The 27033-nt window shown below is 37.6% G+C and overlaps 1 protein-coding gene across 1 annotated transcript in view; it reads left to right on the top strand.

Annotated features, from left to right (window-relative positions):
• Positions 1–22015, top strand: part of ANXA2 (annexin A2) — a 257244-nt gene extending 235229 nt beyond the window's left edge. The window contains exon 13 of the mRNA XM_050978625.1: positions 17478–22015. Within this exon, the coding sequence (XP_050834582.1) occupies positions 17478–17507 (30 nt within the window). The 3' untranslated portion in view covers positions 17508–22015. The remainder of the gene's footprint in view (positions 1–17477) is intronic.
• Positions 22016–27033: the final 5018 nt, after the last annotated feature.

The raw sequence follows: 27033 nt of genomic DNA, 5'->3' as shown, positions 1-27033 counted from the left end.
TTCTGGATACCCTGAATTTCAGGATGTGTTACCTCTGGCCTCACTCATTTAGCATAGTACTTGCCAAGGTAAACTGTAAATTAAAATAAAATTAGGTTAAAAATCAAAATTAAATTAAATTTAAAGCTACGCTTTTGTACAATGCAACATGGAAGAAAACAAAAGAGGAATACTGTGCTGTTTCCTATGTCATTAAACTTAGGACACTTTACATAACTTTAAACTGTTGTTTTGAAACCACTTGGTTTGTTTACTGCAGAAACAGTGTTTTGTTATGGGTGAACTTAGCAATGACCGACTAGGGATCCCTGTATATTGATTTTTTTTTTTGTTTTATTTAAGAATAAATTTAGATGGATGGATGAATTTGGAACGCTGTTGCTTCATCTTTATCCCTAATTGAGATACTACCATGGATTGTAAGGCTCTGGAGTATAATGATTTGTCAGCACAGGACACAGAGTGGACCAATTTAATAGTTGCTAGAGGGGTTAGGATTCCTACCGCCTTTGATGAAATCTTTTTTAGGTCAGTAACATTTAGAGATATAGAAAAAAAAATGAAGTAATTGGAGAGAAACCAGATGGTTTGTGGCTAATTTGGAAAAGTACAGATTATTGTTGTGCAGCACCTTATTCATTAAATGAAAAGGCCTTAACATTTTATAAGGCATAGATTAATATTGGTATCACATTATGATTCACACTGTTTAGTGTGCAAACATCAGCCATCCCTTATGTTTTTCTGCCCATGCTCAGTGCTATCACTGAAGCCACTGTATGAGGAATTACCATGGTGAGTCAGTAGACGACAGCTTTACATGTACATTTTTCATTTATGTTTTCTTACTACAGGAAAAACATTTGCACACTGTAAAACAGAAATTCAAGTATTACAGAAGCAGCCAAATGTGTGCTTATCATGGAAATGCCATGGCTGAGTGAAGTGTCACAAGCATAAGCTGATCTCTGCATTCCCTGCCATTTTTTCAGAGCATCTTGCTTTACAATTTGCACAGGCTTCTCTTCATTACAATTACATCATTAAATATATTTTAATTTTTAAGTTTCTTTATTGTTCCATTCTGAAGTAATACAGGCACACCAGCTAGGAATTGAGGTGTACTTATTTTAGGATGATAAAGGTAAAATGTTCACCCATCTCTAACCAGGTAAATATTATTTTACTCAGATTTATTACAATAATGCCCTAGAACTCTGCATGAAATTGCTGAGCATTTCATAAGTACTGCAAGGGGCAATCTTTGCCTCACATATTTTGCAGCAAAAATAAGAAAGACAGAAAAAAATATGAGAATGCACAAACAGCCTGAGAAGTGACTCTATTAGAGAGGCTTTATAAGAGAGGTGGAATGCTTAGGAACAGTGTCTGCTGACTGAGCTGAGAGATGCTGATCATACACAAGAAGGGCCTCCATGTCCCAACAGATATGCAAGTGAAGTATTTTTAATTGAGGAGCATGTATCATATAATAAATATTTAATGCATTAATATATTTTATATTTGTGTATTGATATATATCTGTGTCTAATTTTGTCATATTTCAAGATGTCATTACAAATTGCTCATAGTATATTGCAACAGGTATAGGGGATTTTTGGTTCCCATTAGCTAACATAGTGTTCTTAAGGCCTTAACCTTCTGCTGTGGGATGAAGAGATTTAAACTTCACAGCCTCTTGCTGTCACTTGCTGGCATCATTGAGAATATTGTCTGAGATTTTTGGAGAATCCTTTCCATTTGGCAGAGATGTTTGGACACGCTTGTTAGGAACTGAACACTACAAAATAGATGGTCAGCTCTGGAGGGGATTCTTCAACGAGGGAATAGCTGTAAGAAAACAGTGCCAAACAAGCAGCATTTTGCTGAGAGGTTTTCAGAATAACATTCTTGACTTAGAGCCCATTATCTAACAGATGTGTATTGATTTAATAAGCCTCCCTACTGTTTCACTGTAAGCACTTAGTTCTCTCATCTTCAGTGGAGGACGTAAAACAGGAATCTATTAATAAAAATCTCTTATTCCAGCAAAACATGTTGATGCCCCTATTTGTCAAGGACAGTTAAGTATTTCAAAGCAAATTAAAACTTCATTTTTTTGATTGGGACACTGTGGGCAAGGCCCTCGGCTGGATATAGTGCCTGGTATAGATACACTGATGTCCTTTTGCTTGACCAAAGAAAACCATTGCAAACAATTTCATCTACACTATTTTTTTCCTGGTATACCTCAAAATACAAAACAATATGATTTTCTGTATCTACAGAAGAAAGTACTTCACAACTTGCCACTGTCAAGTTGTTGATTCATTCACATTTCTTTTTCTAGATGCATTTAAAATATTTTTCCTACATGATTTTTACTGACCAAGAACAAATAAACAGGAAAGATTAAAGTAAGTGTGATTTTCAACAAAATTTGTTGAAAAAATGCATAAGTGTGGGAGGGAAGAGGAAAGGCCAGCTCTATAGCAGCCACAGAGCTCTGTCAGGTTTAGCAACAGATTTGGTTTCTGTGACAAGGCTTTGGTAGTGGGAGGCTCCAGGAGTGGTGTCTGTGAGAAGGTGCCAGAAGCTTGCCCCATGTCTGACAGAGCCAATGGCAGCCAGCTCCAGGACAGATCCGCTGCTGGCCAGGGCTGAGCCTATCAGCAATAGTGGAGGGGATACAATTTATTCCAGAAGCAGAGAAAACTTGCACAACAGCCATTGCACCTGGGGAGATGAGAAACTCTGCTGACACCAAGTTCAGTGGAGAAGGGGAGGGAGGAGGTGCTCAACCCCCAGAGCAGATTTTCCTGCAGCCCGCGGAAGTCCGTGGTGGAGCAGAAATCCATCTGCAGCCCCTGGAGGGAGACCATGTCAAAGCAGGATGCCTGAAGGAGGCCATGACTCCATGGGAAATCAGGACCAGCCTGTCAGGACCTATGGAGAAGAGCCCATGCTGGAGCAGGTTTGGTGGCAGTACTTGGGATCCTTGGGGACCCACACTGGAGCAGGATGTGAAGAACTGCAGCCTTGGGACTGGACTCACACTGGAGAAGTTTGTGCAGGACTGTGTTCTAGGGAAGGGACCCTGTGCTGGAGCAAAGGAGAAGAGTGTGAGGAGTGGTCCCCCTGAGGAGAAGGAGTAGCAGAGACAGAGGTATCTGTCTCCTCAGCCTCTTGAAGAGTACTCTTGATGTTTCCCCATGTGCATCCCAAAGTAACAAGTCGCTTCTGAAAATCTTGTTCAAATGTTAAATCCTTTCTGACAGATGCCTCAGTTAAAACCACTCGATTTGCATTCCTGTATTTCATATTTCTGTCATGCACCCAATGGAAAGCACCCTAAGTCCAACACAGGAAGCATTCTATACAACACAGCTCTTTGCAGGTAAGGAAAGCTTGTGTGAGTAGTTCAGCAGCTCTTTTGAACATCTTATCTCTTCTCATAAAGTACAAATGTTCTCATGCTGCAATTACCTGAGGCCTGATCTACCAATGGCCTAAGTAATCTGTACTCATGTGTCTAATCTTTGTGATTGGATACAGGGAGAGTCAAGTGATTCCAGAATATCTACTAGGTCTCTACTCAACTTTCCTAAATCATATTTTGTTTTCACATAGATAAGTGATCTAAGTGAAGGGTTAACAGTGTTCTGTCTCTCTTAATTTGAGATTTGGAAGACAATTATAATTCAAAATGTTTCTTCTAGTTGAGACTCCTTAGGAAAGACACATACATAGCCTAGAGCTAGAAGTCCAACTTTGCTTTTAAATGCAAATATTTTAACAAGTATAACACACAGAAGCAGGAACTATCAATTATTACTACTAGGCATATGTAAAACATCTTGTTTATCAAAAAGAGACCAAATTAGGCTAAAAATAAAATAGAAATTTGTAATTGAAATGTTGCCTGTTCTCCTTTAAAACTGCCCCTTGTTCTTACCAGAAGTAGCCTTCAGGTTGTCTTGATGCATCTAAATAGATCTTTCAATAAGAAAAGATGGGAACTGCCAGTGTTGGCAGACTGTTTGTCATGCAATGAGACTTCCTGGGAACGGTGTTAGAACAGTGCATTATTTACAGCACCAGCCTGTCATTTAAGAGTTAAGCCTTTGTTTCCCCTTACTTTCATTCTCTAGAGGTCTTACTGGTACTTACAGAATGACAGGAGGAAGTTTCAAGTCAGGGAGAGGGCATTTCCCAGCTGACCTACTAACACAGGAATGTAGACAAAAGCCCATGGAAATTTGGAAAGTGTTAACTTCAGCAGATATTTTCAACCCAAATTTAACAGCATTCAATTGAAGATGAAACAAGTGCAAGTTTCAACAAATGTTGGATTTTTCAGTATAGTACTGTCTCAGCCTCAGTCAAGTTAAATTCTACTGTCTGTCTCCAACCCCCAGAAGACCTTGTTCTGAGACAGTAATACCTTGGGGGTTTGGCTGATTTGTTTGTTTTTCTAGGGTACTACTACTTATCTTCTAGGCTTATGGCTGGATTGAGTCCTAGAAGTGATTTAGTTGCAGCACTTTGTAGACATGACAGTTTTACCAATACTTTCCCTTTTCCAGGGTAGTTGGTAGGTTTTGACCAGAAGATAACTGTCTTAATCACCCTCAGTGCACCTTCAGGATGTGCCCTTGAACAGGAGTCCCAGGACAGCTGGACAGTGCATGGCACAGTGCTGTGACTCGCGTGCTCAGGGAGCAGAGCCTGAGGAGTTATCCCTGCAAGCATTCTGGGAAGTCAATGCTGCAGTGCAGCAGGCTGTACTTCCTCTGTCCCCATGTCTGTGGAGCTCCTCTGGGACTGGAACTCTCTAATTACCCTTGGTCAATGGATTGTCTTGTTTTGTCCTCTTTAGGTTTTTGCTACAAATTTTCATATGTTGGCCTCACTATGGAGTAAACTCAGAGCTCCCTGTCGCTACTGGGGTTCTGTATATCACACCAGGCCCCCTGAATTGCTTGAGGTATTTATAGAGGTTATCTCTATTATATCAGATACAGTTTCACCTTGGAATTTACAGTGGTCATAATTGAATCTATTTAATGTTGACAAGATTGATATTGTTGTTTAATACCTATTTTACAAAACAGTATGTCTAAGTACTATTATTTAAAGATGTACTGTCTGCATTGTTTCACAGTCTCTCTTACTGATGACTTCTATGCTTTTTCAGGTTCTGAGGGTTCAGATATCAGAACACAAACTTTTTTCCACTCTAGACTTGTTGGAATAAAAGGAAGGCTACCTCTAAACAAGGCTGTCTCAAAAAGTTACAACATTTTTGTTTAGTGTATTAACCCCCCCCCATCATCAGCTGCTTCTAATTTCCCTAAGAGCATACAAGGAGATTTGGCTCAGCTGCAGAGACTTTCACTTCAACTCATTAAGTGAATAACAGCCCCAATAATATTTACCTCTGTCAAAATAATAGGTCCTCTACTAGGTGGTGTTACATATTTCTGGTGGTTTTATATATATACACAGCTACTTCTGTATTTACCAGACACCTTGTACATGTATATAAAGCATCTGATTTTGTATTTTAGTACAGTCCAAGAGTAGAAGTCAGACCATACCCTTTGTGTCACTACAACTTCAAAAGCACATAAAATAGTCCTCACATTTCCATATCACTACCCAAAGTCTCTTCTTTTTTATTTGGTTTCTTGCACCAGAGAGAAAGGAGTGTACCTGAGGCAGTCAGTTGTTTCTTGTCTCTGTATTGTTTGATGTGTGATGAGCTATCAGATCTCAGTGTGCAACCAAATATGCTACAGAAAGCACTTATCTACAAGGAGACTAATATGCCCTCTACTGACTTCATCTGTGGCTGGAGTTTAAAAGCTGCTGTCAGAGAGTACACAAAGGAACTGTTTGCAAATAAAGCAAATTAAAATAAACATCTTTTATCATAAGAAAGCAATTAGTGTTGACTCGCAGCTTCACTTGGTTTTTCTTTCCTGACCTTGACTACATTGTGATGGTTTTGTGCTTCCTCGGACAGTTTCTACTTGCATCTGCATTGATTAAACCTTGATCTCATTTATTATCTCAGGAAATGGTCTCAAGGTCACAGGGCTGGAAATTTAATTATGGTGGCAGTATATTAAGTGGCACATTTAAAGATGCTGAATCGTAGTAATTAATTTTTTGGATGGTGGTCTCTAGGGGACAGGTTTTCTCTACACTGGGTGTTTAGACATCCATCATAGCCATTCAGCTTGGCAGCTGTCTTTTAGCTTTAAACTGCATCATTATTCATCTTTTATGACTGACTTTAAAAACACTAGACAACTATATCCTTTTTTATTGTAATATATGTCAGATGCTTGTATTAAGCTATACTTCACCTTTGCTATAAAACATTAACAGAGGTTGCTAGCAGCTACCTAGGCTGGCCTCTAAATTGAGACAACAATTACCCTTCGCTGACATCTAGTGTCAAGACATGAGATATAGCTGGAGTGCCGAATCCATTGGCCTGGAAATCCTGCACTTCCCCACTGATTCAGGCTCACCCAAGAAGCTGCAGCACTGGACATAATTAGTGGACACGAGGGATTAACTTGGCACACAATGTTGACTTTGTAGCAGCACTAGGTTATAGGATGAAATGCAGCACTGTCAAGGTCTTAAAAAGCTTGTAATGTTTAATGAAGGAATGGTCATTAAACTTGCTGGATCAAATATTAGGCAAGATGGAACTGGGAGGTATTTAATAAAGAGGCCTGAAAATATGAACTAAATCACATATATTCATTTAAACTGCTGGCTAAAGCCCAACATATTTCAAAATAATTCACTGCTGGCTTAAGCTAGACGGTATGAACTGGGAAGGAGAAGAGTAAGCAGGTTTTAGCTTTCTGCATAACTTTACAGATTTTTTTCTACTGTAGATTTATTTTTCCTAAATGAAATACTTTAAAGTTCACATATTCTCTTGGGACTGCAAAAAAATAAGTTCTCTAGGGAATAGGTGTTAGAGTTCTCAAAGTGAACAAGATTTTCAAGTGAGGCCTTTCATACCCTTTGTCAAGCTGAATCTTCCAGGATTGATACCAAAATATTAAGCAGTGGATTTTTAAAATACTGTTACAAGAGTTGGTCCTCGTACCAGTATATTAATAACTCTATTTTTTACAGGCTGAGGTGAAGGTGATCTCTTAAAGCAGCTGGGACAGTTGGAGAGTGGAATTAAATCCTAGGTCAAGAATATTGGGTGTAGCATTCCTCCTGCACCTTGTCACCTCCTGAATCTCACTAGACATAGTTTTTCAGCTGTAAAAGCCTTTGAGCTTGCAGTATTTGATTTGACCTTCTCTTTAAATTTATGTTGGGAACCCATCTAGTTCTTTGTGCTATTTGGCCTTTCTAGAACAGTAATCTTCTGGAGAGATGAGCTAGATCTCCTTTTTGTGCTGTGTTTTGTGATTAGAATTATGTGACTGTGGGTGAGATGTTTAAATGCAGTGGAGCTGAGAAAGACTCATCTTCCTAGGTGTCATCTGAGTACACCTTACTTCCCTAGGCAGTTCCATCTGCTCAGCCTCGGGCTCTTGTTAATTCAGAGGGTTTGTAGGCAGTATTTGTAAATGCTGGACATGTAATTCCTCTACCCATGGTCTGTGTTCCCACAGTTTGAGAGGAAAACAGCAGGAAGAACAGCAGGATTATGGGGAGAGGAGTGGATGATGGATCTCTGAAGTGTGATATATGAGGGCACCCAGCATTTCTCAGCTTCACTTGGGTTTGATCACAGAGTGATTGCAGAGGTCATCTCCCAGCAGTGTCACACAACATAGATGGTCTCAAGGCTGGAGAGTGAGCACAGCAAATAATTTGGATAAGGTCAATCAAGTCACAGAAAAGCCTACTTAGAAATGGAAATGAGTGATACCACAGTGAATTCTTACAGAGCTGCATATGGAGCTTTGGAGGTGTTCACATTTCATTGAATTGGAGAGGTGCAGAGAGGTGGGAGATGGCCAATATCTAGTTGAGAGTTGATTTAAACAGGAAATGTTTGTAAGTATAGTGTTCAGTATGGTTTCCATCTACATGTAGCTGAAAACTCCTTGGTAATTCCCTTATAAACATACTGGAAGCTTGTAAATTAGCTCTCTCCTACTTTTAAATATTGCAACAGAACATAGAAATGGGAATAAGGTATCCTGATCACTCCCGTGGATCATCATGGTTATGTTCTAAGTGCCCTAGTCTGTTCTAAATTGTTAAAATTGGATAAATTGCACGTATGTATGGCTGCACATCTAGCTGAGCAAATTGGGCTAGCTACAGCTGCAAAAAGGGGGTAGTTAAACCAGCTTTTTCTTCCCCCATGGGTTTCTGAAGAAGCCCCTTTGTTCAGAATCCACTGGATTTTGTGAAGAAACCACAAGATAAGAAATATGGTGGAATCACAGTATTTGATGGATATTGGTGGGTACTGATACCAGGAGCATAGTAAGTACAAAAAAAATTCAAGAGGATATATATTCTTTTTCTCAAGTTTGTTATCTATCTTCTTGTAACCTATTTTAACAAAGACCATGTAGATATTTGGGTTGTAGCTCTCTATGCTGTTGTCCCTTTCACAAATGGTTTGAATATATCTGCATGTAAATATTGCTGTCCTTATGTACATATGTGAGCATCCACAATGAAGTGGGGACCAGCTCTTGAGAAAGTTTGAATTTTGGAGCATGCAGAAGAGATAAAATCAGTGTAGCTGAGGTAGCAATGTTGGAAGAGTGATAGGTGTGTAATAAATAATCCATAGGTAAAGATAAATTAATGCAACTAATAAGATGAGTAGCTTTGCACAACAAATGGAGAAACGGAATAAAAAAACCCATTTATGCTAACTTCAGAAGAGGCTCATGGTACCAAATCACATATTCACCATGAACTGCTTCTTCTGCTGCAGTCATGACATACATTCTATTCAGATTACCTTACTGGTGGATTAAGTCACCAGCATTGTTATTGAAATCAAGATAGCAAATATTTCCATAATTCATTTGCAATTTATGAATAGCAAAATTAGTCTGTTTTGTTGGGTTTTATGTCAAAAAGCTCAATAAAACCACTTATTTCTCCTGTCTGGAGATGTTTTTTCCTAAAATGCTACAGCAGAAGAGCAGCAGATAGAAAATTGTTGCACTTCAGCACCTTTTGCAACAGACTTGCAGATGTTTGGTAAATTAGAACTTCTACTGCTGAAAGGTTGGATTTATAACCACTTATGAAAGGTTTGGATCCAATCTGTTGTAAATCATCAGAACTTTCAAATGACATCTCAGGGTTTTTCCTCTGCTTTTAAAGCCTCTCTTACATTAAAAAAAACCATGAAAAAACACCATGTTATTCTCGTATTGACTTCTAGCAAATGTCTTGTTGGAGCAAAGATTTTTTTTAAATATTTAAAGCCATTGCTCAGTATACTTGCTTTACTTCTATGGTAGTTCTGAATGCCACAGTTTTAGCCCTTATCAGAGGAAGTTCCTTTCAGATGAGGTAGGCAATAATTGGATTTCTGTGTATACGAACTATCTTTCAAAACTGTTTCGGTGCATACTCACATGACTGATATCCTCATAACCATCCACCCTGAACTACATTCAACTTTCCTAAATGAGATTTTATTGGAACTGATTATGATTAGATAAATGGGTGACTTCACTAATGTATAATACACTTTTCAATTATAGAGTATGTATGATAATTTACATTTCTTGTTTGATAGTATGATATTTATGTGACATATTCTGGATGAGATCTGCTGCTGTTTATATATTGGCATTACTTTTCTTTTAAATTAAATCTGCTTTCAACTTCTTTCAATATATTTAATTTTTTAGGATAAACAAAGACATTACAAATCCACCTTAATTTACCCTTCAGTGGAAGTAAATCTCTTGGTGGATAAATTCTGGTCCCCAAATTTGTTGCCTGTGGAGATAAATTCTACCATCAGATGAACACAATGTGGCTTGGAAGATCCCCAGTTAACTGACTGCAGAATCAAGCAGCCATTATCAAACTAACAACTGAGAGACTGTTAGAGAAAAATGGAATTTGATGGAGAAACAGGGTTTCTTCTTTCTTGCAATAAATCTGATTTTTGACTTCTAGGTTAACAGTTTTCTTTACATGTGGAATGCATTGCTAATTTTGCGGTAGGTGAGACTCAGAGCATCTTCCCTGGCAAAGAACGTCTGCCAGGGGAAATAAAAAAAGTATTTAATGTACCTTTTTTTTTCCTGCTAATAGCCTTTAAAAGTTTTTATCTGGTGTGAACACCCAAAGAAATAGCATTCAGTTAGAAAAGTTATATATATGCACACTATATATATATATATATATATATATATAGTGTGCATATACTTACACGCACATACAGTGTCCTAAAAACTGATAGTAATTCCAGCATCTCTGTAACATAATCAATGAATTTATGTTTAGTCAGTATGGAACTGACATATGATAACAATACTTGGCTTTTAATTCCTTAAAGGGTTTAAAAAAACCCCAAACCTGATGCTTTTGCAGAAGCTTTGCAAAGAACTGAGAACTCACAGATGTGTCTTTATGAAACTTTGAAGACTGTGACATTTTTCTTTTTCTCCCCCCTCCCTTCATGGCAACCAGCAGAGGCAATTGGTATTAGACCTATTTCACATTCCAAATTTTCAATTGTTTTCACTGTCCTACTTTAATCATTCCTGGCACAAGTCCACTGGACTTAAGAGAAGGAACACGGCCAGCTCTGGGGTAAGCTGACCAGGGGCATTTGAATATGAGCACTGAAATTTCTAAGGTTAAGAGTTTGTTAATAAAAAATAATTGTGTGTACTTTTTGCTTCCATAAAATGTTTTATAACTTTATTCCAGTTAATATCCTTGTTGTGAGATTGCTGCTGTGGGTCTGTAACTTGTAAAAATATGTGAACAACCTTCACTTGGCTTTTGCCAAGTTACTGAATTATATTAATAGCTGATTGCAGCCCAGTGTTTTATTAGGACAGTATTTTCTTAGCTATTGACAGATACATTAATGACAGTGATGAACAACTAGCAGTTTTAGATTGAACTTATGAATTATTTTTATAGTGGAAATTATTTTTTCCTAATTTAAAGTTTAGTAAGCATAATGGTTTTAAACTAAAAGAGGGTTGATTCAGGCCTGATATATGGAAGAAATTCTTTATGATGAGGATGGTGAAGAACCAGAGCACATTTATCAGAGAGGTAGTAGATGCCCCATCCCTGGAAACATTCAAGATCAAGTTGGATGGGGCTCTGAGCAACCTGATCTGGTAGAAGATAACCCAGTTCACTTGGAGGGGTGTTGGGCTAGATCTATGAATGTCTTCTCCAACCCAAACTCTTCTATGACTCTAACTCACCCAAAGTAATTTGAAGGAAGATATCCATATCAAGCTTTTTGTTAAAGAGGGAGAGTAAGATACTCCTGGGATTTCTATTTAACTCGCGCAGCTCTTTGAGGAGGGGCATCCTCTTCCTTCTGTTTCTTAAAGTTCCCAGAAGTGTGAGGACAAAGCACAGCCAAAGAAGTGTCCTTGTCTTAAAACTAATGAAGCACACCAGCCATGTAGTTGGTAATCCCTGAAATGCTTCATTATGTAGGATTGGGAAGCAGGAGCTACAAAATGTTAAGCTAGAGGGCAAGCTGTGCTATAAAATGCTGTTTTGGAGGCAGTCTGCATCTGAGTTAGGGTGACTATTACATCTGCAAGTCCCTCACTTGAAGGTCAAAAGGAGGAGCCGGTGACTCCAAGTCCTCTGGTGTGATGTGGGTATGTTGCCCTCCAGGGAAGAAACAGGAGGTTAATGATCCAGATGGTGCTTTGAGAAGCCCCATGGAAAGCTTACAAGAGAAGGCTGGATCCCCTCTCTGTTTCTCACTGTAAGACAAATCAAATGGCAGAAATGATGTCATTTTAGACTTCAGTGAGTAAGCACATGTAGGCTGGAAAAACTACAGTTTCATGCATGATGCCATTTGTACAGTTAGAAATGGTAGTTCAGAGGAGGGAAAGGAGACCAGATTGCTCTGAGTCCCACCCAACAAGGCCTTGAACACTTCCAGGGATGGGGCATCTCTGGGCAACCTGTGCCAGGGCCTCATTACCCTCACAGGGAGAATTTCTTCCTGATATCTACTCTAACCCTGCCCCCTTTCAGCTTGAACCCATTTCCCTTCTCTCTCCACGTCCTTCTCTGGCAGCCCTTTTGTGACCCGAATCTGACTTCTCTCTCTAAATCACTTCTCTGCCTTTCAGTAGCAAACTACTGAAAATGCAGATAATTTGATTAGGAAAAAAGCAACCCTTGTGTAAAAGTAGACTATACACATAAACCTGTATGAGGCAGAGCAGCTATAAACATAATTCTCCTCCTTTAACAGGACACCACCTGCTATTTAAGTCACTAACTATTCTGATTATTTTAGACAAATTTCAGTGTGCATTTCCTTGTGTCTCAGTAACAAGGAATGTGTTTGCTCTAAAATCACCCTACTACAGCTAAATGTGAGAGCATGTGTATTTGATTCATATTGGGCTTGGAGTTCTGTTACTAAAATAGAACAGGAATACTCCCAATAAGTAAATACTTAAATAAACAATAATGCTGATGCAAATAAGAGGAATGCTGAGTCTACAGAATACATTATGAACAGAGTGTTAGTACTCACATTGGCTGAGACGTGTAGATAGCTGTGCATGCTGTAAATAACTCTCTGGCTGTCAAAATAGTAGTGCACAAGACAATTGAGCCCAGTGCAGGCAAAATGGCATAGCCACTTCATTTTCTCTTACAATCATGACTCATTCATGAATCAGTAGACAGCTCTTAGATTTTAATGATCTGTTAAAGCCATTGGCCAAATTCCTTTTCTCTGGAAGATTACTGATGACCTCTGGTCCTGTTGTTCTCATCTCAACTGGAGAGTGTTTATATACATATATGAGACTTTTATCATACCTTTACATTTCCTTTTAAAGATTTCAAAGTGTAGTTGCTTTGCCCCACTGACTTTAATATTGTTCTTGTGCTCCTCCACAAAAATAACTTCTCTAGCCAATTTTGGACTCTATAAGAACTTCCTAAGGAGCAACCAAAAAGAAATTTGCTTCAAATTAAAATTTTTGAATTCAGGTATGATTCATGCAAACAACAGGCAGAATTTATTTAACCTTCAGCCAGCTGCTTAACCAAGTTGAAATTATTGATAGCCCATCAGCAATGATCAAGATGGAGAACCTAAACGAAGATGTGCCTTTTCTTTTTCTTTTCCAGCCTTCCCTGCATTCCCTTCCCCCTCCCTCCTTTTTTTTTCTAAATAAGAGAACCATTGAGCTGGTAACAAGACTTGAAATTCCATGTCAGCTCAGCCAGTGTGGTCAAGGAGCTCAGCTGTAGAAGGGAAATAAAACTGTTAAGCTATGACTGCCCTCCAATCAGTCACAGGGGTAATGATGTTTGGCTTTAGTCAGGTTACATGTCAGTAAATATACATCTCTCAGACAGCCTTTAAGACAGCCTTAAGATCATGCTTATTGTTTTATATAGATAGGGGTCGGATGCTGATATATGGTGGTCATAGGCCACTGAAATAAATTTCACAGCATTCAGCAGGTAAAGTTAATCTCAGTAGAACAGAATGTGGCAGCAGTTTTGATGGAATATTCATTCAGCAGTGATGGGGCATTTTTTCTCTGTTAGGTTTTGTGCAAATCACTCAAACGCATATTCCCCCCCCTTGATTCTAAATTTGCTGCTACCTGAAGTGCCCATTTCCATTTGGTCTTTAGTGTGGAGCTGTGGCAAGATCAAAAATTCCAGTTTATAAACAACACCGTGTTCACCCTATTCACTGTATTCTGTTCATCCTGCTCACATATAAATCACTTGCAAAGGTAAGGAAATCTCAGCATTCCATGTTCTGCCTAAGAAATATCTGTAATGTTTGGGTGATAACAGGAACTTTTGTCTCAGGAGCAAAGGACTGAGACAAGACCTTGCCAAGAGAGACATTCTAGACTTACAGAACTAAAGTTTTACTGTAGACTTAGACAAAAAATTATTACCATATTTTTTCTGATAATGATATTTAAGTTTTCACTTATGCTTACTGCTAAGGACTTCATATTTGCAAATATTGGATTATACCTTTCATTCCTGTAGCTTGACATTAGACATTAAATTTGCCAAGTCTTTCCACAGCATTTTTAATAAATGTTTTATAACCATTCATGTTATAAAAATGAGAAGGTTCCCATTATACCAGCTTCTGCTCTCATACTATTATTCAGCATTACCATTACACAGATTAAGAAAATGTAAAAATACGGCCTACATGCATTTCATGTAACAGCAGTGCAATTAGCCCAGAATTTGAAAAAGCCATGTGTAATACTTACACTCTAAGTAAAATGGGCTTTGGGTTTTAGAGTACAATGCAGTGTCCAGTTTTAAATTCAACAAAATTATGGCTGTAGGCCTAAGGTTAAACTGAAGCATCAAGCTGCTCTTTCTTGTTGGAGCCTTTAATCCAGATCTAGAATAACAAAACTGTTTTAGTTTAATTTAGTAGGATTTATCAGAGCAATGGCTTAATCCTAAAGTTTTATTTTGTGTTTAAATTGTCAAATATCAATTAAATTAATAGAAGATTGGTCTGGGTAAAGACAAAAGTGGAAAAACAACAGGCAATGTCTATAACTGAAGGCGGATGCTGTTGATAAGTTGATTGTACATCAGGCTTTCAATGTTAACCTTTGCTAGTGTTGTTTCACCAGGTCTTTTTGTAGCTGTTGCAGTCAATGAGTAAGTTAAACTCAGAAACTGTAATATTCATACTATAGCTGTTTATATTTGCTCAATGTTGATCCAGGTCCCAAGAGTCAGTATAAACATACCAGATTTTACCTTTTAAATCTGCCAGGAGACTTTTTATGAGACTCTGAAATATTAAAAAGCTTTTTTCTCTTCTTAGATGGTATTAACTAGTCTATATTCACATATTCTAAAATTTCTTTCCTAATATCTGATTTCCTTTTAAAGAAGATGCTCTAATATTCAGGGCTTGTGCAGCCCTTTTTAAGACAGGTACTGCAGACATCACTGAATGATGCTTCATAACCTCTTTGTACAAATGTCATCAGCTGAAAAATTCCCACTATTACCAGAATCCCATAGTTCAATGAAATCCTTTACATGTGAAAACTGAGTAAGAAGTGAGAGTTCATGTTGTCTGAACTATAACTAGGCATGAAATTATTCAGAGTCTTTCCATGAGATCATCACATGTTAACATTCAGTTAAGGGGAAGGCCCTTGCAGGGAAGTGCTTAGGCAGGTATTTCAAGCAATCAGCTATTGTAAGCTGTGATTAAGAGCTTTCCTCAGAGTGACCCTAATTATCATTCTCATGTCTTAAATAAGATAGGCTATGTCTGCAGACCGATTTGATTTGGGGAATATAGGCTCAGCTTTTCAAACTAACATATTAAAGTTTTGTGTTTTCCTCATTTAGCATATTAAGTTCCTTCAGAGAAAGAAAAACATTTTAAAGATTTTTGAACTCTTCTTCCTTTCCTAATCAAGTTTAAAAAACATTACGTTCCAGGTTTCTGAATATTCTGTTACAGATTTACTGGCCAATTCTGACTGTTCTTCTGCTCAGTATTTGATCAGTGTGTGGAAAGGCACTGACCTGAAGGGATCATATGATCAGTAATGAGTTTGATACTTCCTGTCTTGCTGAGAGTTGGCTCTCTTGTAGCAATGCTTGAAAGGCTATGAAATCGCTTCTGTGTTTTGCAGTAGTACACCTTAGATTGAGTTTCAAAAGCTTCAAGTCCTTATGGGGCATGGTTACCATTAATGTTATTTATTTTTATTTATCTTTTTTACATGTGTACTATCATCCAGTACCATAACCAGTTCTCCTAAAAGCTCATTTTTCAGATTTTGCTTTTCCTTGTTTTTCTGTTATTTTTTTTTTAAAGCACATTAAAATAATTTGGATAATCAAAGCAGGTCTTATTTCGGATGTCTCTAGCTGAAAAGAAATTTAAAAGCTTCTACATTTTTATAATGATTTAATGAGAAGTAAAAAGTTTCCTTGATGTGGATAGGGATCAGTATGATTTGTTTTACACTGATAAAATAAATTCTCATGAAGGAAACACAAATCTTTCAAAGTCTTTAAAAGCACTTTTTAAATCACTGTACTTTCATTTATGCCAATTTTTTTCCTGGCATTATGTCAGAAAACAAGTCACAGCCTTTTGTGTAACGACCTTGGTGTGACTGGTCAGTATCAATCATTACTTCTTTTCTGTTACATATTCTTCATTGCAGCCTAGTGATCTGTAGAGACCCATGGAAATAAATATTTGCTTTGTTTCTCACAACTTCTTTTTCAAGAAAAAACCAAAAACTTTTTCAGCTGTTTTCTCAAAGTATAGTCTTTTCCAACCCAAATATACCCTCAAGACCTATTAACATAATTCTGTAACTACTAATCTAATTGTTTAAACTCCTAATGTAATTGTTTAACATTTCATAATAGGCTACCCAAGAACTACACCGATGCCCAGAAAATTGAAAGCAAATGGTCATGTAGTAAATTACTAAGTTTACATAAATGATCTGGTAGTAAAAGTTCAAATCCATGCAAAAATTATTATTGCAGCATTGTAGTTAGGCTGATAAATGGGATTTTAGCAATATTGTGTATGGGATTCTGAATTAAGCTTTTTCTACTTATATCTTCACTGAACAGATTTTCAGTGAAGATATAAGTTGATAAATAAAAACATACTATATGTACAGTATACTTGTAAATAAAGTATATTTTTATTATTTTTCTTACCAGGGCTTAACAAACTACAGCTTATTCCCATATGGGAGATGGCGGGGGTGGGGGGTGGGAAAGAAAAAGTATTTTATTACTGCACTGCATATCCAGTGTTCAGACACCCTTTAAAATTATATGATGTTTTTTGTGTTCATGCAGCTAAGGCAGACTTTATGCCAAGACTGGAAGGTACTCTGGGAATAAGTTTTCATCATCTCTACTTCCAAACTTGCAGAAGATAGGAATTTGTTATCTAATTAACACAGAAATTAATCAAATCACAGCTGGCTGGAGCCAAGACAGATATGCCAGTGCTCTTTTGCCAAGCTGTCCATTGCAAATGCAGTGACTGATATATCTTATGCCTATGGAGATCATCAGCTGCAGCATTAAAAGGAGTTATTTCCATCAGTTACTCCACAAACCCAGTGTGATTGGTTTTAATACATTCACCGCACTGAATGCTTCTGCAGTCCCTGCTGAAGAATAAATGATGAAGGTTGGTTGATGATTCTCAGCAATCACTTCCTAGGCTATCTTTGCAATGAGAGTCAACTGTGCTACAAGACACAATTTCTGATTTTTCCTTTTAATGTCTAGTGGTCCATGGCAATTAGCATAGATTTGGCTTTGAAAAAACACTATTAAAACATTCCAAATGGAGCGCTGAAAAATAAAAATAAATGTAAACTGCAGTCTTTAATCGTGTGGCCATCACTGTGCACACAAATAATCTGTAGGAAGTTAGTGGTTTTCTAGAACTGACCTCTATTTTTCTTGTATTTGGTTGCTGAAACATAGAAGTATTTCTCTTAATTAAGACAAATTATTCTGATATTTTCCATAGGCACAATTTCTGAAGGCGATATAGCATTAATTTTTCCAGATATTTGTCTTGTCTTATAGAAGGTGTTTCATCATTCTGAGAGAAGCTCCCTGTGTAGCTGCCAATGAAGCTTCACAAACATTTAAATCCCCTACTGGAGGGGAGATGGACTTAACTGTGAGTCAACATACTTTTTAAACCTCTCTCCAAAAAAAAGAACACCAAAAAAAAAAAAAACAAACAGAAAAACCCCACCCACAACTATTTTTAATCAACTCTGCTCCTGAGTATGATTAACAGGAAGATTTCTCTTACAGCATTACAAGGAATAATTAAGCTGTAAATGTAGTCTCTGTTTGCCAAGTGGGAAACAATATTTTTACCACAGGCTTCCCCAACCTCAACTTTATCTATCTAGATAAACATAATTAAATAGTGGATGATGGTTTGTTAGCATTTTATTATATGTGTTTGCAAGGGCATTAAGAATAATCATAAAATGCACAACAAATGTTATAGGTATTGAGGTTTTCAGCAGTAGAATACGTGACTTTTTAAAATCTGCACTGGAAACATGTACTCCAACAAATTAACTTATTCCTCTATGCAGAACAACCACTGAGATGCTGCTGTCTTGGTTGATTTACATACACTAATTGCTAGTTCCTATTAAGCACTGAGTGGTCACCTGCTCAATAATATAAATAGATTCATATTTTCAGTTAGCAGTTATTCACAAGTAGTATGAAACACTAAATTTGCTTTAGATTTTAGCAATGGAATCAGATTTTTCCTTTTGTTAAGGATCCTGTTTGCTGCTTTGCTATTCAAATGAAATAATAACCTAGTGAAGCTGTCAAAATTGGCATTATTTTGTATGTGTATATTATGTAAATGTATGTGTATGTATATGGTTATATAATGCTGAAAATTTCAAATAGAGATGGAATTTTTTTTCCTGCACTTTGGTGAAATCACATGATCTAAATGTCTGTACCTGAGTCATTTATCTGGCTGAACCTTGAAAGTGAATAGAATTTTCTACAGACAGAACCTACAGGAACAATTCATATTTACAGCTCCATTAGCTCAAAGGAAGATCTGACCTGGCATGTGTAAAATTCCTCACAGCTGAACTTTCCCCAGAATCCATTGAACATCTTAGGTTAGTGGCTCATCTGTACCTGAATCACTGCACAGCTGACAAACCAGGAGACAAGAGGCTGGCAGAGGGACCTTGCTGAAAATGCTCATCAAAGTGGCATAACCTGTCTGGCCTTCCCAACAGCGCCACAGCAAATCCTCAGAACTGCCTTGGCCTTCACAGCCAGGGAGTGGAAGCACAGCCAGACCCTTCTACTTCTGACTGGCTTACTCCAGTAGATGTTACATTCAGCTGAGGCCTTTCTGTGGGATGACTTTGGGCCCTATTTGCCCAAGAGGTGTCCCCAATTACTTGTGGTAAAAACCCTTCAGTTTTCCAGCACACTGACACTTTCTGAAGCACCTGGCTCTTTTACTCTCTGCTAGGTTTGGTAAAAACACTTCAAGTCCAGGACACACAACCATTGGAGATCTGAGTGCAACTTCTGGTTCATGCTGAAGAAACATAGAGGAATTCCATATGCTGCCTTAGTGATAGTGTGGAGGGACTGTTCTGGGAAAAACAAGTTCCTCAGTTTTGGTGATTCAGTTCTCTACCAGACTTCTGAAGATAGTTTTATTTTGGGTTGTTTGTTCTGTTATAACAACACTTGCCACTTTAAAATGTCCTGATTTTTCAAAACTAAAATACCACAACCACCACAGCGCCTTTTTTTACAGAATTCTTGATTCTCTACATAGGTAATTTAATTTTCTAGAAAATGAAAAAAACTAGCAAGAGAAAGAGGTTTTTTACCTCTGTTTAATTGTGTTTTGAGAGGAGTATGTTCAAAGACAAGAGGACCTTGGTGCTCTTGCTGAAGGTATGAGTATATAACATAGGATGGAAAGAAGCATCAATAGCCTGCCATAGGAAGGTGACAAATACAGACCTTAGAAAATGCTTTTAAAGTCAATCATTACTTCTGTTATGCCATTGAAGAGGCATGGAACTGCCACTACTGGAATTTCAAATGAAACCTCCATCTACTCCTGGAAGCTACTGATTTTCAGTCTTATGTGCAGCCTAAGGTCCTGAATTCTGCTTGTGCTGTGTTTCTACTGATCCCACTGAGGACACACTGGAATGCAAGAGGCCATAATTCAGGAGGAAGTGCAAAGGACAGAAGCACTCCGAATTTAGGACATTATTGTTGAGTATTTCTGCATGGTTTTGATGATAAATATTGTCCTGCATAAAGCAAAATAGTTGATAATTCAATCTGATGGACATAATTAGGTCTTTTTACTCTATGTGTGTGTCTTTCTAACAGTTATTTGTTCATTACAGTGATACTTCTAATGTTTATTACTAATAATTATTAGCTTGAACAGCATTTCATCCCAAAAAGGTGTGTAAAAGTGCATTGATGTTGTCCTTTTGAAATGCTTATCTGATAGGGTAAAGGCTATAAATCATTCCTGTGAGCCAAAATACAATTTGCTACTGTCAGAAGGCAAGTTAACAGTATTACAACTTTGTTGAAATTTGAATGCATTCCACATTCAATTTTTTTTAATAAGAACTGTAAATAACATGCCATTTTGAAGTATAATAAATGATCCTTTCCAAAGCCTAATGATAGCTTACTTTAGTTATAGCCATTCTTTTATAGCAATAGACAGCTTTAAAAAATTATTCTTGCCACATACACATAATTTTAAGGAGCTGGCATAAAGTTTTGGAGTTAGTCCATTCATTTAATTTACACAGGTATAGTAAGTACTAGGAGTATCTTGGATGACTTAATCTCATCTTATCCAGAAAGCTGCCTTATCTTCTGGGTTTTGCACATAGTATTTTCTTCCCATATTTCATATGCTGGAGATTTCCCTTCTACTTAGGGTATTGCTTTTCCATTGATCAAACTCATCAATCAGAGGCTAAAGATTTAGTGTGCCTCTGATCTGGCATGTTTAAAAAAAATAAAATTAAAAAATTAAGGAAGTATCTATTAAAAATTTCCTCTGAATTAGCTATCTCTGAAGAATATATTTTCCAGATATTAACTGGAATCCTAAAGAGTAATACTTTTTGGTTTTTTTAAATGAAGTAGAGCACCAATTCCAAATTAATCACTCAGATTTGGAAGTTGCAAATTTAAAAAACCAGCAAGATTTATTATATCACTGAGATGTCAAAATAATGCAGCATATTATTAGCATTAACTACAGTGTTATAGTATTCTTTACCTACAAAATAGCTGATAGCTTTTTCAATTGAACTAAGCTTCAGATGTTCTGGAAAAAAAGTAGAGAAGAAAAACCAAGCTGCCTTCAAAGAAATACATGTATTTTTTTGGCTGTGATTTTGTTGCTTGAAAGCAAAAAGACAAAAATTACTACACATAGTAATGCATGATGAAAAGAAATGATAGCATAAACTTCAGTTGGAAACCACAACTATCTGGTGTGGAAGAAGAACACAAATATTTTTTTACTATAATGTTTTGACCGCTTGTTGGTCCTGCTCTTACTACAGATAGCAATGCCCCATGACCACAATATGTGAACACATTATATGGAGACTATAGCCATGGAAAACTCTCCAACTGGAATTGTGTCTGAGGAAAAAAAGAATGAAAATTAATTGTTTTGAATGGGTATTTTTTTTCCTTCAAATTTTGCTGGTGGGCACATTTATTCTTAAAGAGAAAGATGTGACCACCTTGCTTCCCACCTTTGTTCTACAGGTCAGTGATCAGCTGGCACAACCTTTATTGTCCTTTCTGCTCCACTTTATTTTTTACAAAGTGTAAATTTCATGGTAGTTGAAAAGATGAAAAGCTGTTTCTGGAATAAACAGCAACACAAACCAGCCAATTCTGCACAGCATAATGGGATTTTAATGTATTCCTCTTGTTGGCATAGTGTATTTCTGTGATAATTTTATGTGACAGCATAATTAAACTGGAAAACAATTCCCATTTCCTATGTATTTTATCTATTTATCATAATTTATTTCTTTACTTTCTCGCTCTGCTATAAATATTATTGTAAGGAGAGTTAAATAAGTTAAACCAATGCAATTACTTCTACAGATTGAAATTAACTTCATATATCAATTTATACTAGTTTGTATACAGCACCTACTATTTGCCCTGTACAAATAAATGCATTTGTTGCAGTATATTTATAGTGTCACTATGGTTTCCATGTTTGCACTCCTTTTGACTAATGTTCTAGATGTTAAAACTTGACATTTTAACAGTATTTTCAAACAATTTCATTCATTATCAAATAACCATTTATTACATTGTGGCAATTTCAAACCATTTACTGGACCCTCTAGACATTGCTAAACAATGATTTATCAAGGAGCGTGCAAATTTTACTGCTTATCACAGCAAATACAAAAAGTAACATTAAATACTGATTTGACAACAGCCCTGACTATATTATTTTCCTTTTTTAATCTTGATGAGTCATAGTTAGTAATAGCAGTTTGTAAATGCACTGGAAATTGAGGCCAATATTCTAGATTGCTCCATTACATGAGGTTCTTTCTGGTTTGCTCAAGTCTTTTGCATGCCTGAGGGATAAACTGACAACTGTGGTACACAACAGGTGCGTCTCTTACTGCCTTTTTATTTCCTAATGGTGCTTATGATGCCCCACCATTGTCCTGTGTGACAGTGCTTTTCACATTTCATGTGACCATGAATCTAACAAAATTCACCTCTAGCCAAATCTGCACTGATTTTTGCTTACCTAGAGTGAGCAGCAGTGAGGCAAAAGATTTTCAGTCTTGTTTTCAGGAAAAATCTCCTCCTTCCAAATATTCTAGCCAGTAAGTAGGACTGATTGAATTTTCTATGAGGACACTTGACTGCAAAATGCTGCACTTTTAACAGCATTCCTTGTCTCCCGTTTCTGTAGAATTTGAGATCCACTCCATGTCTGTGAGAGAACTGATACCCGCAAATGAAAATTAGGTCTCTGCAAGCACTTAGGTGTAAACCTTACAAGAAACAGCATTTGATGGAGACATCCCCATTCTCAGATCTCATTAATTGCAGAGCTTACATATGCAGCTCTATGCAAAGTAAATTGAAAGGCTTAAATATTCCAAAGGATATTCACAGAAGGGGTTTCAAGGACTTGGGAGTATTCCTCATTTGTGGGGTTCATACACAGAGTAAAGCTGAACAAATATTATTAACACTGAATTTAAATGATCCCTATGACCCCTAAATCAATAGTTTGGCATTGTTGGTTGAAGCTACAGTAACATTAAATAGCTCCAGAGAAAGCCAAGGCTTCACTGTGCAAAACTAACAGCTTAAATCATCCTGCACAGAAGAATTTATAGCCTACACTGTTTGTTTGTAAATTGAGGTAATAAGGAACCACAGAGTAGATTGTGATCTTCTTGGGCCAAGGTCATGAAAGGAGCAGAACTGAAAACTACACACAGATTTTCTACATGTCAGTCTTAATTTCAAAGGCATCCAAAAGGTTTTGATTCATTGTCTCCAATTTAGGAGGGGCTATGAGGAGCCCTTGTTCTGTTACTGCTTCCATACTAGAAGCAGCAAAGACAGCTTTTACTCATTAACCTAATAATGTAGTCATTTAATTTAAATTGCCACAGCTGTAGGCTGGTTCTGGCAAGTCAGGCTGGAAACTGTGGTAGAGGAGAAGGAGCCAACTTTCTGCTCTGCACCACATGTCACAGGAGGGCAACCTCTGCCAGAAAGGTGCAGTTGGCCTGGGGCACTTTGACAGCCAGTGCTGCAACAGCCAAGGTGCAGCATGAACTGGGGACTTCACAGCTGTGGAAAGGTAAAATTTTGTTTGCTTGTTGAAGGTCATCCACTCCTCAGCATAAATTACTTCAGTTCTTTAATTTTACCCACATGTATCTGGTATGTTTAGCCCTAGCACCTCAAAGCTTGGGTGTTTTCCTGTGATGTCAGTAAGTAATGTCTGGGGTTGGTTGCGGGGGGGGCGGGGGGTGGACTGCTTTCTTGAAGTTTTATGCTTGCTTGGGTTTTGGTCACCAGCTCCACTAACGTTCTCTGGGGTATGTTTACACAGTACACAAGGAATGTTCATCCAAAAGCAGTAAAAACGATAATTAATTTTGCCTCAGCAGAACTGCTTACTTGTCTTCTCAAGTTTAACAGATAATTTCTAAAACTGATTCATCTATCCCCAAATTTTAGTAATTTTAAACACGCTACTACTTTAAACAAAAATGCCACTGAATTCAGGGAGACCAGATCAGGCACAAAAAGAAGTTTTGACTTTAACCAATCGTTTAAGTGATATCATATGAAGCCAGAATAAATGAACCACTATATCAATGTCCCTGCCTATTAAAAAAATCCAAAAAAGTTGTCTTAGGAAATGAAAGTGTCTGAGGACCCTGAGCAGCCAGGAGTAAGCATTTAATCATCAGAGAAACTGAAGCTGAGTCCAATCCCAGGACAGAGCAGAAGGGCTGCTCAGAACCAGGTACCTGACATTATAGCACTTTGGGCACAGGTGTATCTATAAGCCCACTCCAGTGACTCTAATGTAAGTACAGTGTATTTACTTTCTTTCATTTTGGTCAGTCTAAATTACAAACTCCTAGGATTTTCATGTACTTTCAGATCCAACTCTTGTTGGTCCAGGAATTGATCCTAAGATGACTGATCTTGTTAATCCATTTCCAGCCTCCTTTTCTCCACTACTTTGCCTACTGGAGGTTACTATTTCTTCTTTTCCCCTCATCAGATTAATCATATTACTTATTTTCACCTATCCCTATGAAATCAAGCTTGAGGGGGATTTTTGAGTGGTTTTGTTTTGGTTTTGGGTTTTATTACATTTTGTGGTAGACTTTGTACATTACAATCTTCAGCAACCATCAGCTATCAAGTGCCAGAGATAAGGCCTGATTAAGGGGAAAATGGTGTTTAATATAATCAGGGTTAACAGCACTCCCTCTTGGAATGCAGAAATTGAAAAAGAGTTATTCTCTATGGCCAGCAGCCTGGGCATGAGGAAGGAAGTCATCAAGGCAAGCTCTTTCCTCACTTAAGGAGATATTATACAAAACATTAAACCCAATGAGGGTATCTGTCAAAATCTAAGAGATTTCATCTCTGCTGTTATCTACCTTCCATTATGGATTAATTTGACACTAATTGCAAAAATGATTTAATTTAGCTAACCTTCAAAAAATACTGTTAGAAAATTAAAATTAATGGCCAGGATAAAATCCAAGTATTCTACCTGAATAAAAGCTTGGGCCTGATGCAGAAAGGGCCTGATGCAGAAAGCTTAGATAGAAATTATGTGAAAAATTGCATTTAATACATGAAGCAACAGAGAGCTAAAAATGAATTTAAAGAAGAACATTATAGATATCAGTGGAGGAAAAGTCCAAGTTGTGTACCAATGGAGAAGGATGGCAAAAACCAAATTTGGAGCATTTTATCTCTAAAAATAACTTTGGTACTGTATTTTTTAAGACCTAAAAAAGTCAAGAAATTACACTTTTAATTCCACACTTTTAGTTATTCAAATAGCAGAACCTAGTAAATCAAGTACTTATTAACTGTGTTGGACAAACCAGAGGATGTGATTTTTAGTAGTAGTTTTGTAGTTCAAAAGTCAAATTTGTACCAGCAAACTCATCACAGCTTTGTGATGTTCTTCCAAATTCCTATTTCTGATAAAGGCACTGTGTAACATGATAGATTCTCATCTGTACCAGATGGCACAAGTCCCTGAAGAATCATGTGCCAGCTGTTCACAGGCAGAACACAACACACTCCAAGCACACTTGCTCTTCCCTCTCACAGCCTTGCTGTGCTGGCACTGGGGCTGGTGAGCATTCAGAGCAGCAGAACCTGTGTGTCACTGGCTCTCTGTGTAGCACATGTGTGATAGCTCCATACTTTGTGCTCCTACTATGAGTTTGTCCTTCTGCACTGCTTTCCCGTTAAGTTGAGCCAAGATAGGCCTGCCTTGTCCAGAGGGTCACAAGGGAAATGTTCTCCAGCACACACGGAGTGTAATTCCCTTCCTCCTATTTGCATTAAATGAAGGGTTGCCATTCCAACATCTTCCCAGTGCCACCAGACTTGCCTTGCTCTATAGTACAGTGGGAAACACAACTGCCCCAGCCTGCTTCCCTTGTGCTCCTGTGTGCCTACTTAATGTGATCAGCAATGTGTACAGCTTGCAAGGAAGAAGAAGGCTGATTCTAGCACATGGTTAATTAAGACATTACAGTTAGCTATTTGCTAGGCAGGCTCAGGGGAGTAGTAATAGGATATGGAGTCTTTCACCTTAAGTTCAGCCATTCTTACCCCCAAATTCCCAGGTAGTAATCAGTAATTTCTCATTAACCCTGACACAAGCTGAATCCGACTCCACTCAGGCATGTGTATGAGTTCTGGGCACATGTCTGCCAACAAGGAGTGTCAGTATCTCTGGTAATTAAATTTCAAAGTGAAGAAGCTCACTGCTGTAAGTGAGCAGCAGAAGTTGATGTTTCCCTGTGGCATTATTTTAACTCCTCTGTTGTTGTTGTTGCTGCCTCCAAACTCAACAACTATCATAAGCTGTCATAATATCAGCAGATAGAGATTTAGGTTTTGAGGGCTACAAATTGAATATTGTTCTTAGGTTACCTAGCAAGACAAACAATTAATAGTGATACCACATAAAAGTTGGGGAAAACATAGTTTAAAAAATACCCAATGCAACACCTAAATTATAACGAATCTCCAAGAGGCCCCTAATTTCATGATCCTACCTGCTCTGCCAAGAATGTAAAGAATCATTGGCTCTTGACATCATTCTCTTGCCAAAGGGCAATTACCTATTCTGTATGCATTGCCTTAATCATGTCAAGTTGTGTCCCATAAATTTGCATGTCTCCCAAGGAAGAACAGTGCATTGCCAGCAGCCTGATAGGCCAGATCAAAACAATTTCCTGGTGTGTGTTTACATCAGCTCTTGGCGTCTGAGCTGCTTTAGCTGTAGTTGCTCTGCAAAACAGCACAAATTTCCTCTCTCTGAACTGAACTGCATAAGGGGCAGAGGGGGGAGTAAGCAGAATGTGGATGGATGCATCATCCTTCCCAGAACTGAGCAAAGCCTTCTGGATTAATGAACTGCAAATCAGCTACACAAATGAAACCACATGC

Source organism: Serinus canaria, chromosome 10, assembly GCF_022539315.1.
Source record: "Serinus canaria isolate serCan28SL12 chromosome 10, serCan2020, whole genome shotgun sequence".
Taxonomy (NCBI): domain Eukaryota; kingdom Metazoa; phylum Chordata; class Aves; order Passeriformes; family Fringillidae; genus Serinus; species Serinus canaria.
Note: the sequence above shows the minus strand (reverse complement) of the source record. Positions and strands in the feature narration are given on the sequence as shown.